General features: G+C 46.3%; 1 protein-coding gene across 1 annotated transcript in view; it reads right to left on the bottom strand.

Annotated features, from left to right (window-relative positions):
- The window catches only part of NNT (nicotinamide nucleotide transhydrogenase), a 245293-nt gene that overhangs the window by 216631 nt on the left and 11803 nt on the right, over positions 1–16859 (bottom strand). The window contains exon 2 of the mRNA XM_082252359.1: positions 2429–2626. Coding sequence (XP_082108485.1) covers positions 2429–2579 — 151 coding nt within the window. The 5' untranslated portion in view covers positions 2580–2626. The remainder of the gene's footprint in view (positions 1–2428; positions 2627–16859) is intronic.

The raw sequence follows: 16859 nt of genomic DNA, 5'->3' as shown, positions 1-16859 counted from the left end.
AAATGTGCTAAGTCTTAAGGCTGGCTCACACCACACACAGCCCAGTGATTTTTGTTCTGCAACAAAAGCATGGATTTCAAATGGTCGACTAAAGCAGAACAAGCTGCAGTTTTTCTGCAAGGAACTGCAGCAAAACACATCAGAAATTCACCAGATGGCATCACAAATGCACCAGAATGCATTACAGCAAATGGGGGGGGGGGGGGGGGGACTTTGGGGGAAAAAAACAACAAGGGAAAAATGAACCGGAAAGCATCAAAAAATGTGCATGTAGAAACGCATCGGGACTGCGTTTCTGTGGTGTGGACTTGCCCTTATAGTTCGCTTTATTTAAAAGTCAGTCAGAGCTTTTCAGTCAGCAGGGATCATGAGCTTTACCAACAGCAGAGTTAAAGCGCAACTTCCACTTTACAAATAGAAGTTCCGCTGATCCTCCCCTCCCCTTTTGCCTGTAGTGTAAAGGATTTTTTTTCTTAGTAAGCGGGTACCTATATCTGACAGGTATCCGCAACCACTACTGCTGTTTTTGTTTTGGTTTTTTAAAGAAAGACCTTGCTTTGTGCACTGGGCACGTTGGAACAAGAAGGGGCCATCCCCAAACTGTACCCACAAAGTTAGGAGCAGCAAGACAAAGCAAGGTCCATAAAGACATGAGTGAGTTTGGGGTGGAGGAACTTGACTGGCTGCACCTCAACCCGCTAGAACACCTTTGGGATGAATTAGAGTGGATCTTCTCGTCCACATCAGTGCCGGACCTCACAAATGTATTTATGGAAAAATGGTCAAACATCCCCATAGACACACTCCTAAACCTTGTGGACAGCCTTCCCAGAAGAGTTGTAGCTGTTATAGCTGCAAAGGGTGGGCCAACTCAATATTGAACCCTACGGACTAAGACTGGGATGACATTGAAGTTCATGTGTGTGTAAAGGCAGGCGTCCCAATATTTTTGGTAATATAGTGTAACTGGAATTGGGGGTTCTTTAGATACCTGTCCTACTTACTATTAGAAGTGGAAAAAGAGACCAATCAAAGTCAAACTCCAAAATAAAAAAAAATAAAATAAAAAAAACGTATAAATTCTCTTTACAGGAAATCTACACTTTTGCTAAATGTCGATATAGGACATATAATAATTGCTAGAGAAGTCACTTTGTAATTAATATAAAGACCAATTTGCCTATAAGCCATGAAACTGGGAGATGCCTGGCACTGCTCTTGATTTGACCTCTACTACCAGCAACAATTAATCATCAACTTACCGGCTTATCAAGATTTCACTACTAGTAAACTCAGAACTGTGTTAGCACACAACTTTCTCTTTCTCTGCAAGCTTTGTCTAGCTGTGGCAGGAAAACTCCAAAGCAGAGCGGTTTCAGGTGACAGGTGTATAAAGGAAGAATGCATTCAAGGTTTACTTCCTTGTAAAGTATACTGCCCACCATAACAACCACATACCATTACACAATCCAGAATGAAATGTACAGCAGGTGAAGAAACGCATGTAAAATGCATGCATTGTTTAGGTAATTGTTATGCAAAGCAATGTTTAAAAGGCAATTCGACTTTGTATACGGTTATAAAACCCTGCGGATGCCATTACCAGCGTGGCGTGTGTGAGCAATTGGATGGCAACGCAATCGACTGAATGCTTCCACCTGCTTTATCAGAATTTACACACAATCCCTTCTGGCGGCAGCCACCGGGAACGTGGGTAAACCCCCCCTGCTGTCAGCCAAAATGCCAGATAAACAGAAAAATCAGCACAAGGGACATAACTTACAGTGACAATAGGGTGTGCCCCTAGTGCCGATTCCACTTTTGTTAGGGAAAATGTTTCTCCATCCTTCTCCCCTTCCCCCCCCCCCCATCATAATCTCCTGGTGTGGCGGGGGTTAATACAACTAATGGGCTATCACTGGTTCACTGGCGGGAATATACCCGCCATTTCCACCCAGCTGCTCCACTCATAGAAGCCATACTACAGCTTCTAGCAATAAAACAGTATCTGTGAATGGAGGGGACAGAGCTGTCAATCTTCCACCTGTCATCCATTCTTAGCTCGCACTTCATTCATATAAGCTGTAGTGGGGCTCCTCTGACAGAGCGGGCATAGTCGAGACCCTGTGACAGCCCATTAGGTATAGTACCCTGATGGCACCAGAAGATTATGGCGATGGGGGTGGGGACGGGCAGGATGGAGGAAGATTTTCACTAACAGAAGAGGAATCGGCACAAGGGACGCATCCTACTGACTGTAAGTTATGTCCCTTGTGCTGATATTTCTGTTTGTGATTTGGGTGTAAGGGTGGGTTTTTCATAATTTAGTTAAATAGCCAAAGCAAACATAGTCAACATTTCATAAAACCACTGCTTCTCAGAATAGTATACATTTAGTCCTGTGCCCAGGGTCTTGACTGTACGTTACCTGGCCTCTCAGGCTTCTGGCACCAGAGGACTTTGTGTGTACGGAACATGCGGAGACATGGCGTCTTCACAGTCTGAACCTTCAGGGAGATGACATTGCTGAAGAGGGGGCTTGTACAGTTGGTTGCTATGGATCTCAGGAGGCCCGCCATTTTGGCTGGATGTCACTCTTGTCTCCCTGTCTGGCACGTCAGTCCTCCTGAAAGGAAACATACAATAGCGTTAACCCCGAAATAAAAGATTTACTGTGTGATTGTAAAGTCTCTTTTTTTTTAAAGAAAAATAACAAACATGGTATACTTACCTCCTCTGTGCAGTTGGTTTTGCACAGAGCAGCCCAGATCCTCCTCCTGCTCCTGGCCGCTCCCTCCTGTCGAGTGCCCCCACAGCAAGCAGCTTGCTATGGGGGCACCCGAGCCGAGCTACAGCTCTGTGTGTCAATTCAGACATGGAGCTGTGGTCCAGCCCTGCCCCCACTCTTTCCTGATTGGCTAATTGGCTTTGATTGACAGCCATAGGAACCTATGGCGCCGTGGCTGTGTCTCAGCTAATAAGGAGGGAGAGTCTAGGACTGCCAAAGGGACTTGTGGACATCGCTGCGTAAGAGGATTTGTTTTATCTTTGTTTATCACCTGAGGCCAGTCACTACACTGCATACTCCACTGAGTGAAGACAACGTGTATTGGTGGACTGCGGGTTGTTACTCATTCTGAATACCCCCCCCCCCCCCCCCCCCATCCCACCTCTCACTTCCATTGCTGCACAACACAAAGTAGCCACTGTACTTCGCAGCGCATTACCAAAAATAACGCAGGTATGATTTTAGACTATTTTGTGGTTCATTTCAAATGAATGCGATGCAATAATACAACGAATGATAATGTGTGACTTTAACCTAGGGCTGGGCGATTTTGCCTAAAAAAAAATCTTCGATTTTTAAAGAAAAATTTGAGTTTCGATTCGATTTTCGATTTTTTTTTTCAATGCACTTAGAAAATGACTGCAGACATCAGATATAGTGTCAAAAGTGCAACTTTATTGCTATGATTGTCCTCAAGAGTTAAAATGCGTAGAATAGAATAAATTCAAATTAAATAGATTTAAAAAAAACAATAGAATAAAATAGAAAGAAAATAACGATCTTCCGAACGTTTTATTAGCAGAAAGTAAAAAAATATATATTTTTTTCAAAATTGTTGGTCTTCTTTTTTGTTTACAGCGCAAAAAATAATGGCGCACGACTGCGCAATTGCAAGTTAAAGTAATGCAGAGCTGTATTTAAAAAAAAAAATGGCCTGGTCATGAAGGGGAGGAGGGGGAGGGGGGTAAATCTTCTGGATGTGAAGTGGGTAATAATATTTGTGGTGCAGTGCCATACATGAAGCAGGACTGATGATAGAATCCAGCAGCCTGGAGTTTCAGGTCACATGGAGCAGGGATAACCTGGCATGCCTTAGGGGCAGCAATGGGCTCCTGACCCCACATGCACCATGTGCCCGCCTGCTTCACAGTGAGCTCAGGCCACAATGGGCCAGCCTCCTCCAATCTACACCTCTCCAGCACTTGCTCTCATTACCATACCCCCCCACCGGTTGGCATAAAGTCATCCGAGCCATTGTAAACATAGACCCGTATACAGAGGTCTCCGGCAGACTACAACTCCCAGAAGCCCCGACGGCCAACCTCTACAAAATGCCAAACCCAGCCTCATGCATATGCAAATGCGCAGAGCGTTTGCCAGCCAATGGCGCGGCGGGCTGCCACGTGGCGCGCGGGCAAGCGCCGCTCATGAACATGCAAAGACGTTGGGCCAATGGCGGCGCAGCGCGGTCACATGGTGCGCTCGGTGAGGTGAGGGAAGAGAAGTTATCAGTGAACACGGTAAAGAGACTCAGAGCTCAAGTGAGCAGTTGAAGGGGCGGCTAGTGTGTGTACTGTCTATGGTTACGCGGGGCGGGGGCTGGCTCATATCGCGCTATAGAAAAAACTATAGTGGCAAAAAACTCGAGTTTGAAAAAAAAAAATCGTTTTACACTAAAAAAATCGATTTAGTCGATTTTTTGCCCAGCCCTACATTAACCTCTTGCCGACCGCCCACCGTAGTGTCACTGCGGCAGGGCGGCTTGGCTGCGCAAAACCACGTAGTACTATGTGATTTCGTGCACGAGGTCTCGGCGGTGCATGCTGTGTTTAGACACAGCGGGAGGCGGGCTGCGGGCCTCCCGTGATCGTCAGAGAAACTGACAGAAGACCCGCCTACTTATGTAAACAAAGCAGGCGAGTCTTCTGTCAGACAGGCAGGGAGAGATCAGGAGTTTCAGCTAAGCTACAACCCTGATCTCTCTCTGCCTGTCACAGAGCCCTCCCACCCCCCCCTCCCCCACGGTGAGTAAGCATACATTAACCCCTTTGATCACCCCCAGTGTTAACCCCTTCCGTGCCAGTGTCATTTATACAGTAACAGTGCATAATATTTACTGTATTAATGTCACTGGTCCCCAAAAAAGTGTAAAAAAATGTCAGTTAGAGGTCCGATCCGTCGCCGCAATATCGCAGTCCCGCTAAAAAAATGCAGATTGCCACCATTACTAATCAAAACAAAAAAATAAATAAATAGGAAGTCCAAAAATCTATCCCGTAGTTTGTAAACGCTATAACTTTTGCGCAAACCAATTAAAATACGCTTTTTGGGTTTTTTGTTTTACCAAAAATATGTAGCTGAATACAAAATTTGCCTAAACTAATAATTTAAAAAAACTATTTATTGGGAATGTTTTATAGCAGAAAGTAAAAAAGATGGCGTTTTTTTGTTTATAGCGCAAAATCTAAAAACCGCAGAGGTGATAGAATACCACCAAAAGAAAGCTCTATTTGTGGGAAAAAAAGAACATCAATTGTATTTGGGTACAGCGTCGCACGACCGTGCAATTGTTCGTTAAAGTAACGCAGTGCAGAATCGCAAAAAACGGCCTGGTCATTAAGGGGGTAAAACCTTCTGGAGCTGAAGTGGTTAAAATAACCCCAAACTATCACCCTGGCATGAATGGGCCCAAAGCCTAAGCGGGCTAAATAACATGGTGTTTGCAATTTTTAGAGACTGCTAAGAATCTATGGATTTCAATTTGTCAGATAAATGTCAGAGGAGTGAAGAGGAGTGCTTGAGTGACAGCTCCGAGTCCGGGGGGACTGGTGACATCACTTCCAATATGCCAGTGCTCAGCAGCAGTCTCGGGGCTTTTGGATGTCTACACAAGGGAGGCTTTTACAAGTAAAGAACATGCTTAAAATATATCAAAGTGGAACTTCACCCCTAAAGGGAAGCTCTACATTTCTGCCACTTCATCCAGGCCAATTTGTTTTCTGCTACATATTTTTGGTAAAAAAAAAAAAAAAAAAATCGCAATAAGCGTATTTTGATTGGTTTGCGCAAAAGTTATTGCATTTACTAACTACGGAAATATTTCTGTCATTTTTGTTTTTTTCACTAGTAATGGCGGGCGATCTGCGATTTTTTGCAGGACTGCGACATTGCGGCGGACAGATTGGACCCCTGACATTTTTGACACTTTTGGGGGGACCAGTGACATTACTACAGTAATCTGTGCTAAAAAATATGCACTGTTACTGTAATAATGACACTGGCAGAGAAGGGGTTAACAGTATGGGTGATCAAGGGGTTAAATGTGTCCCTAGGGGCGTAATTCTGTCAGGGGGCGTGGCTTGTGAAGTCATCACAGAGACATGTGATCCTATATAGCAGGATCGCATGGCCTGTGATCACTTCAGGGAGAATGACAGATGGCTGCGTTTACATCAGCCGTCTGACCTTCTCTCTCAGCTGCGGGAGATTGCGAGTGGTCGGCCGCCGGAACCGCCAGTCACACGCACTGGGTCCCTGGCTGACGCACGCTCGCTCCCTAGAGTCTCCTGAGCAAGCGACGTAGTACTACCTTGGTTTGCCCAGGAGCAGCTGCCTGCTGCAGTAAATCTGCCGTGGGCAGTCGTTAAGTGGTTAATGAATTAAAAAAAAAAAAAAACAGCAAAGTGAGCCCAATTTTTCTGTATAATGTAAAAGATGATCGTACGCCAAGAATCGTGTTATTTATTCTAAACAAAAAAAAAATCTTGATTCTCCTTTTATCCAGAATCGTGCAGCTCTATATGAATGGTTCGTCTATCAGGGCTTACTGACACCATGTGCATTGGGCTGTGCTGCACCAGTAAAAATACGCTGTTTTTAATGCGCTCAGTTCACAGGAATTGCATATATGTGTCATATGTCCAACAACACATACAGCCCTAAATGGGAGTACTGATTGGAACAGCAACCAACCATTTATTTCATCCTGTCTGACTTTGACAGGTGGCTGGCTGTATAATGCGCCTCTTATCACCGGCTTTTCATACTGAACGCTGTCAAACTGTCTCATGTGCATGAGCCCCAAGAGACATCACATATTAACCACTTGCCCACCGCCGCACAACTATTTATTGCAGCGGTCAGCCCCTCACAGGCGCACTCCCGCTCGGTCACGCCACGCCCCCCCCCGCGCGTGTGCCTGGCGGACCCGATGTCTGCCAGGCACTCGCGATTGTCCGTTAGAGCAGGAGAAAGGCAGGCGGCTAATGTAAACAAAGCCGCCTGTCATTCTCCCCTGTGTAAGAATGGAGATCATACGGTTCTGCTATGTAGGACCGTTGATCTCTGTTCTTACACCAGTAGCCACATCCAATCACAGTAAGAATCACGCCCCTAGGGACACACTTAACCCCTCCCTCTCAAAAAAAAAAAGTTACCCTCTTCACTGGCAGTGTCATTTTTACAGTAACAGTGCATATGTATAGCACTGATTACTGCAGTAATATCACTGGTAGCCCCAAAAGTGTCAAAAATGTCAGTCAAGGGTCCGATCTGTCCGCCGCAATGTCGCAGTTCCGCAAAAGAAAAAAAAAAAAAAAAAAAAACAGCAGATCACCGCCATTACTCGTTAAAAAAAAAAAAAAAGACAAAAATCTTTCCCTTAGTTAGTAAACGCAATAACTTTTGCGCAAACCAATCAAAATACAGGTTTTGCGATTTTTTTTTACCAAACATATGTAGCATAAAACTAATTGGCCTAAAATGTTAAAAAAATGTTGATTTTTACATTTTTTTTTGGGAATTTCATATAAAAAAAGTGAAAAATATTGTTATTTTTGCAAAATTTACGCTCTTTTTTTGTTTATAGCGCATGATCAAAAAAAAGCACAGGTGATCAAATACCACCAAAAGAAAGCTCTGTTTGTGGGGAAAAAATGACGTCAAATTCGTTTAGGTACAGCGTCGCACGACCGCGCAATTGTCTGTTAAAGTCACGCAGTGCCGAATAGCAAAATAGGCCCTGGTCAGGAAGGGGGTAAAATCTTCTGGGGTTTAAGTGGTTAAAAAACGCTACAGTTCCCCTTTAAAGGCTGTGCATATAAATGACTCATTGTACTTTGCCAACAAAGTTCCCAAAATGTGACCTAGATTCGCCTGCACTGGCTCAAGCCAGGAGCTGTGTTGAATGTACAAATTACAGATCACTGCCCAGCTTCCTTATCAGCCAGCTCAGCAAAGTTATGCAGTTTACTAAATATTCTGCAATTTTCTATACAGATAAGTTAAAGAAGGACCCCACTCAAAAGAAAAAATGCCAGAAAAACTTTTTTGCACCCCTAAACAAGCATTTAACCCTTGCAGTACAAAGAGTGATCCCACAGCAAGGGTAGATTTTGCCTAATTACTAGAGTTCAGCTTAAGGCCCCTTTCACACTTGTGCGACTTCAACGTCGCACAATTTTACCTCGACTTTGGAAACCCCTCCACAAGGGTTCATTTTCTTTTCTCCACCCTAGAGTTGAGCATTTAACTCTTTGTTGTGACAAAATATATGCACATCTAGCTTGCAACCAATAAATGGATTTTTGTAAGAACTTACCGTAAAATCCTTTTCTCTTAAGCTCATTGACAGACGTAGTCTTCTTGATTCTCAAGAGCTGGGTTATGTTGTCTCCGCAGGAGTAGGACTAGGCAGAATGACAAAACGTTCTGGCTCCACCCTAGGGGGCAGTCCCTGAGGGTATATCCTCCCTCTCTCTGCTACAGGGAATCAGTTCTGTTTAAAGCAGTACAGAGAAATTAACCCAACCCAACTCAATGATAGAGGGGCGGGTACTACGTCTGTCAATGAGCTTAAGAGAAAAGGATTTTACGGTAAGTTCTTACAAAAATCCATTTTTCTCTATCGCTCATTGACAGACGTAGTCTTCTTGATTCTCAAGAGCTGGGACATCCAGAAGCAGTGCCACAAATGAGGGGTGGGATTGACAAAATCAAATCCAATCTAGTAGGCCCAACCGGTGCCAAACTAGAAGTTTTAAAGGCTCATTATAAACAAAGAATGAGACTAAAGAAAAATTTTCCAACGGAAAAAACCCTCGAGGTAGACCACTGGTCTCCTCAAATTGCGGCCTGCAAAACCTTGCGGCCAAATGAGGCATCAGACGATGCCATTACATCAACTTTATAATGTTTAGAGAAGGTATGCACCGACGACCAGGTAGCCGCCTTGCACACCTGGACCACTGACGCCTGATGGCGAAGGGCCCATGACGCACTAAGTGCCCGAGTGGAGTGCGCCTTAACAGGGAACGGGGGCTCCCGACCCTTAATAGAATAAGCCTGCACTACCGTCTGTCTGATCCATCTGGAAATGGTCGCGGCAGATGCAGGCAACCCCTTTTTGGGTCCATCTGGGATCACAAAAAGTGAATCCGTCTTGCGAAACGAGTCTGTCGTTTTCAACTATACCCTGATCGCCCGGACCACATCCAAGGAGTGCAAAGCAAATTCCCGAGGATGACTGGGCTTAGGACACAGGGAAGGTAATACAATTTCTTCATTCAGATGAAATTCTGAAACTACTTTTGGTAGGAAGGATGGATTCGGACGAAGAACCACCTTATCTCTATGAACCACCAGATATGGTGAACGACAAGATAATGCGGCCAGTTCTGACACCCTGCGTGCAGAAGTAATAGCCACCAAGAAGGCCACCTTCTGGGACAACGTGGGTAGAGGAATCTCCCTAATATCTTCAAAGGGAGGTTTCTGAAGAACCGACAACACTAAATTAAGATCCCAGGGGGGTAACGGCGCGTGCACTGGCGGAGCCAGATGTCGCACCCCCTGGATGAAATTCCGCACCAAGGAATGAGTAGCCAAAGGCTTCTGAAAGAAGATGGCTAATGCTGAGACCTGACCCTTGATAGTACTCAAGGCCAGTTTCTGCTCAACCCCTTGTTGCAGAAAAGCCAATATTCGACTAATCGAATAAGACCGAGGACGGAACCCCAAAGGTTCACACCATGCAATGTAGGACTTCCATGTGCGATGATAAATCTTTCTGGAAGTCGCTTTCCTTGCTTCAACTAGAGTAGGAATAACTGAAGCTGACAAACCTTTGTCCTTCAGCACCTGGGTCTCAATAGCCAGGCCGTTAAAGCCAGCGATCGTAAAGCAGGATGGAAGATTGGTCCCTGAGACAGTAGATCCTCCCTGAGAGGAAGTCTCCATGGGACGTCCGCCACCAGTCTGACCATGTCGGCGTACCAGGCTCGACGAGGCCAGTCCGGAGCTACCAGGATTACTGGGATTCCTTCCTCCTCTACCCTGCGAAGAAGTCTTGGCAGTAACGCGAGAGGAGGGAAGGCATATATTAGCTGGTATTGCCCCCACGGGGCGATCAGTGCGTCTGCGGTTTCTGCTAGAGGATCGCGGGAGCGAGCCACGAATCTCTGAACTTTCCTGTTGAATCGTGATGCCAACAGATCCACATCCGGGGTGCCCCACCGTAGGCACAACTGGTGGAAAACGTCTGGATGGAGGGACCATTCCCCCTGATCCAGGGTCTGACGGCTGAGATAATCTGCCTGCCAATTCTCCACCCCCGGAATGAACACCGCAGAGATTGCTGGAACAAATCGTTCCGCCCAGCGAAGAATGCAAGCCACTTCTTTGGCCGCTCGGACACTCTTGGTGCCCCCCTGGTGATTGACATAAGCCACGGCCGTGGCATTGTCCGACTGGATCCGAACCGGGCTGCCCTGGAGCTGCTCGGTCCAGTGAATCAGACAAAGTCTGATCGCTCTCAGTTCCAATACATTTATCGGTAACCTGGATTCTTCCGGGGACCAAAGTCCCTGGACAGATAACTGACCAAGAATTCCTCCCCATCCGGATAGACTGGCATCCGTGGTCACTATCGTCCAATATATTGGCAGAAATGACTTTCCCTGGCTGAGCATTGGAGACCGAAGCCACCAAACCAGAGACTCTCTGGTCTGTTTGCTCAATCGTATCTGATTGTCCAGGGATTCCGGATTCCGATTCCATCTGAGGAGAATCTCTTGCTGAAGAATTCGGGTATGGGACTGGGCAAATGGGACTGCTTCGAATGAAGCCACCATCAACCCCAGAACCCTCATGCAAGTCCGAAGGGAAGACCAGCTGTTGGACAGTAACAACTGGACTGCTGATTGAATCTTTCGAAGTTTCCCTACCGGAAGAAACACTCTTGTCCTGACTGTGTCTAGAATTAGACCCAGATATTCGAGCCTCTGGGTGGGAACCAGAAAAGACTTTTGCTGGTTCACCAGCCACCCGAATTCCTGTAAAGAAATCATAGTAATTTCTATGTTTTGTAGCAAGGTCTGAGGAGACTCTGCATGAAGCAGAAGATCGTCTAGGTAACCTAGAATCGATATACCTCTTTGGCGCAGAAGTGCCAACATTGGGGCCAACACTTTTGTGAAGACCCGCGGAGCCGTGGCGAGACCGAAAGGTAACGCCACAAACTGATAGTGGTTCTCCTCTACGGAAAAGCGTAGAAAACGCTGATGTCCTGCGAAAATGGGAATGTGAAGATAGGCGTCCTTGATATCTATGGACGCTAGGACATCCCCTGGATGCAGGAAGGCTGTTACCGTGCGAATGGACTCCATTCTGAATCTTCTTATGTTGACGAAAGAATTGAGTGCTCTTAAGTCCAGAATTGGACGCACTTTGCCCTCTTTCCTGGGTATTGTAAACAGGTTTGACTAAAACCCTTGAAACCGTTCTGTCCAAGGAACGTGGACTACCACTCCTTGTTGTAGTAGATCTGTGACTGCTCTCCGCAGATCTTCTAGACGATCCGGAGATAGTCGGATATTGGAAGGGAAGAATCGCGCCGGTGGGAGAGATCGAAACTCGATCTTGTACCCTGACTTTATGACTTCGCAAACCCATTTGTCCGGGATTCTGGAAAGCCATGGATCCGGGAACCGGCGAAGACGTCCCCCCACCCCAGTTATGGGTGGGGGCGCACCTTCAGGCTTTGGATGGTTTATCTTCAGGTCTGGAGGGGGCGGGCTTTTGCTTGCCCGACCAATGACCCCTGACGCCTCCTGTAGGAACCTTGGAGGACTTAGTTTTTTCACCCGCTGGACGAAAAAACCTCTTGTGAGCAGAAAAAGAAGGCCCTCGTCTTTGACGAGTTCCTCTACCTTTAAAATTTTGCGGTAAAAAGGTGCTTTTTCCACCGGTGAGATCCTTAATGATCTCATCTAAGTTGGCTCCAAATAGACGTTCTCCTGAAAAGGGGATATTAGCCAATGCTTTTTTGGAACCTTGGTCGGCTATCCAACCTTTTAGCCACAGTGTACGCCTGAGAACCACTGCTGAGACTGATGCTCGCGCCATTAATGGAGTGGCGTCTAACGCCGCATCACATACAAACTGTAACCCCTGTATCATTTGTTCCAACAAATCTGATACCGCCTGAGGGACTTCTTCTAAGTCCCGGCGTAACCACTTGGTCCATTCAGTTACAGCCTGCGAAACCAGACCAATAGCAATTATTGGCCTGAAAGCTGATCCAATCAAGGAAAACATGGTGCGAGACATAGCTTCTATCTTGCGATCCACTGGATCTTTAAAAGACGGAGCGTCTTCTAAAGGAATAACCGTGGCTTTATTCAATCTAGCAATTGGTGAATCCACCACAGGTGGTTCTGTCCATTTCTTAATAAGGGTTTCCTCAAACGGATAACGCCTGTCAATGCGTTTGGAAATATTAAAAGTGCGTTTTGGCAGACGCCATTCTTCATCGATTGGATTGCCAAAACATTTGGGCAATGGAAAAACCTTTGCCACTTTGATGCGCTTTTTAGTCCCAAAAGGGATCTCAGTTTCAGCTATTTCTGATGGAATACCCTGTAACCTTAAAGTCTCTTGAACAGATACAATGAGTGCGTTTACCAACGCTTCCTCTCGGGCTATGGCAGATGCCGAAACATCCTCCTCACTGTCTGAAGAGACAGGACCCGAGACACCAATACCAGATGAAGTACCTGCAACTGCAGAAATAGGCTCAGAGTCTGAATCCGAGGTTTCAGATAATAAGGGGTTAGGCGGGGGTCGCTTTCTTGCGCCCTGTCCCTGACAAGCCACTTCCACCCGGGACACAAAAGTTTCCATAATGGCTGACAAAGATTCAATTGTCAATGGGGTGCTGGAGGATCCCGCAGACCCCTCGAGGGGATCCGGAGGAGATACATGAGTGGCAGGGTCCATGTTAATACAGGACACTTTTGCCAGCAATAAACAAAAAACTTTTTTTTTTTTTTTTTTTTTGTGTGTCTCCCCCTAGCGCAATAGCGCCCCTCAGAGTACCTGCTTCTCGATCCCAGAGAGAGAGAGAGAGGGACCCCCAAGGCTCACCAACCGATGCAGTGCAGTTTCCAACAAACTGCAGCCAGCGTCTGTCTTACACAGACTGGAAGGAGCTGTTTGCTTTTTCCCGGGCAGAAGGCGTGGCTCCGCCCCCTGTGTACGCCTTCCGGCGTTCCCAGCCCTCCACGAGGAAGCTGGGCTCACAAAACATGGCCGCCCCCATAGAAGAGACATAAGACTCCAAAAACATGGCGGCCGGCGTGACCTGAGGACATACATGCATTCGGTCTACGGCAAAATGGCGGCGGACAGCCGATATCGTCTTCCCAGCACATCCACCTGCACTCTGCTGAGAGGTGACATATGGATCTACCGAGATACACTGCACATAAGGTAGGATTATACCTCCTATGTTTGCTGTAATGTTACAGTCTGCTGGGTAGAGTGTTAGCTCTTGAACCAAGTCCACTTCCCACAAACACATGCTGTATTACAAGGGGGACTTGTAAGTGTCAGATATATACTGACCATATATGGAGGGGCCCATAATATATACTGCCTCATAAATGAGGAAAAAAGGGAACGTTTTACTCACCATACCGAACCGACAGGCACCCTCTCTTCATAATACCCTCTCCACCGAGGTGGGGGTTTGTGGACGCCTCGACTCTCTGGTCCTGGCGTCCAAGCGAGCTTTTAACTCGCAAAGTCAGTCCCTTTACTGGGACTCCGTCGCGGCCGACTCAGCGCACTGGTCTGCACGCGCTTTTAGGCAGAAACCGGGGTGACCACTGGATCTCACATCCAGCCCGTCGCCCGGCCCCGCATACTTACTTGAATATGTCGCGGCCGACCAAGCGCAATTCCTGGTCTGCACGCGCTCGTAGGCCGGCTGGGGTGACCACAAGTGTCGCCCAGTCCGGCATTTTTGCTTGAAGATCTCACAGGAAAAAAATACTGGAGAAAACTACCTAAAAAATGTCTTTTTCTTAAAGAAAAAAAGTCTTGCCAGGACCAAAAGATCCCAGCAAGGAACTTAGGTCCTTACTCCTGACTAGACAGAAAAAAACTGATTCCCTGTAGCAGAGAGAGGGAGGATATACCCTCAGGGACTGCCCCCTAGGGTGGAGCCAGAACGTTTTGTCATTCTGCCTAGTCCTACTCCTGCGGAGACAACATAACCCAGCTCTTGAGAATCAAGAAGACTACGTCTGTCAATGAGCGATAGAGAAAATGAGATCTGCCAGCACAATATAGACAGTGACAATTTTGGTATACTTAACTCCCCAGACCCCTCCTTAAAAGTGATCGTAAAGTCTCATTTTTATTTTTCCCATATAAAAATAACAAACGTTATACCCATCACCTCTGTTGCAGTTGGTTTTGAACAGAACAGCCCAGACCCTCCACTTCTCAGGTCCCTCTTCTGTGATCCAGTGCCCCCACAGCAAGCAGCAATTCAGACACGGATCCCAGACCCTGCCCCTCGCTCTTGTGATTGACTAGCTGACTTTGACAACAGCAGCAGCCAATAAGAAGGGAGAATTTCAGGCGGCTAAGACACCTGTGGACATCGCTGGACAGAGAGGGACCTCAGGTAAGTATTAGGAGGGGCTGCTGCACAAAGAAGGTTTATCCTACAACAGACTTTACAACATTACATAGGGAGGATAGCTATGCAGGAATTTTAAGCAAGTAAAAAGGTAAAACAGCTATTTTTATTTTTTTATTGTTCTGCTAAGTGAATGGGAACATATAACAAAGTATTAGTCCAATTTGCCTGCAAAAGTAGAAATACATCCACAATGGGCTTAAAAAACGCTGGCCAATGGAATCAAAGAACACCCAAACGTGTGTGCAAAATGCAGCTATAGACATGATTTCTAAGCAGCTTTTCCTCGGCCAGGAGAGAAGGCGTTCAGTGGAGCTGGGCAAATTCCCAACATGCATGAGGCCTTTAAAGGCAATCAGATTGCACCGTGTGCAGCATCTCCGTATACAGATTATTGTCTGCAGCTTCTGCCAGACATTCATGCAGCTCCAGCAGTACATTCCTTTGGCTCTCCAATCAGGCCCTTTACTCATGATTAGGCAATAGCAAGTCTGTAAAATAGACTTCAAAGTACAGCTTGTTTGTACATATCATAGGTGTTCTAACATTTGTAACCACAAAATGTATATATATATATATATATATATATATATATATATATATATATATATATACACACACACACACACACACACACACATACATATACACACACTTAATAACATAAATTGCTAATCAGCCAATCTAAGCAAAAAAGGAGGAAGAACCCCCCCCCCCCCCCCCCCGGTGGGACTTTAAAGGTATTAAAATTAATCTTACACTGTAAGTGCCGGTTCACATTTCTGCGATGCGGGAATGCTGTGAATATACAGTAGGGATGCACCGATCCGACTTTTTTGGACCCGATACCGATATCTGGCGGGCTACACACAAAGCATGCGGCTGCAGTACAGAGCAAAGCCGCTGCTTCATGTGTACGGCTCCTCCATTCACAGGCGGAGTGCATCTGTGAAGTAGCGGCTCCCATCCCATACTACTACTGCACCTAGTAAGGAACAGCTGAGCCGTTACCAAGCAAAAACCGGATCGGCCCGTGGATCGGTCAATGTTACATATCCCCCGATCCATCTAAAATGGCCAAATCGGCGCCGATATCCAATCCGAATATCGGATCGGTGCATCCCTAATATACAATATATATATATAATATACATGTTCCCGCATTGCATCCGCACCCCTGGCAGTTCACACTGCCATATGCGATACGCTGGGGGTGTCAATTAAAAGTTAACGACACCCCCAGATCAGATCGCATATCGCAGTGTGATCTTAGAGTTTGCACAGAATCGGATTGCACTAGTGTGAACCACAATGCGACCCGATTCAGCTGCGGACCAAAAAAAGGGTCCTGTGCGAGTTAGGTGTAATTGCGGTGCGAATTCAGCAATACACCTGTATGGCTGAAATTTGCACCGCACAGACATCGCACGTAATTTTAGGAGCAGTGCGCTCCGAATTACATGCGATCTCTGTGAAATGTGAACCGGCACTAAGCCCCAGTTCACACTTGTGCGTGTGCGGGGTTCGCATGTAATGTCAGAGCGCACTGCTCCGACATTACATGCGATCGGCTGTGCGGTGCGAGTTTAGCCATACACTTTGTATGGCTAAATTCGCACCGCAGCAAACACGCACAGGGACCCTTTTTGGCAGCCGCATCAGGATCGGATCGCACAGCGGTTCACACTTGTGCGATCCGATCCTGTGCAAACTGCACGATCGCACTGCGATATGCGATCAAACTGGGGGGTGTCGTTAAGATTACAGACACCCCCAGCGTATTGCGTGTGAACTGCCGGGGGTGCGTGTGCGATGCGGGAACAGGCTGCGGATTTCGCAGCCTTCCTGCATCGCATAAATGTGATTCGAGGCTTAAAGTGAAAGAAATTTGTAAAAAAAACTTTTTTTATTACAAAAAACAATCAGTGACAAAAAGGAAAAAGACATATGCAAATAGAACATGCGCGTGGCGAGGCCAAAAATGATATCATATAGTTACAGTAGGAAATGCGAGCAAATATGTAATTATAACCCATGTAATAATTGTACACCCAAGCCAATCAGCCAATCTAATGGCAGCAAAAT

Source organism: Pelophylax lessonae, assembly GCF_965119305.1.
Source record: "Pelophylax lessonae genome assembly, chromosome: 1".
Taxonomy (NCBI): Eukaryota; Metazoa; Chordata; class Amphibia; order Anura; family Ranidae; genus Pelophylax; species Pelophylax lessonae.
The sequence above is the reverse complement of the archived record's forward strand: the minus strand, read 5'-3'. Positions and strand labels throughout refer to the sequence as shown.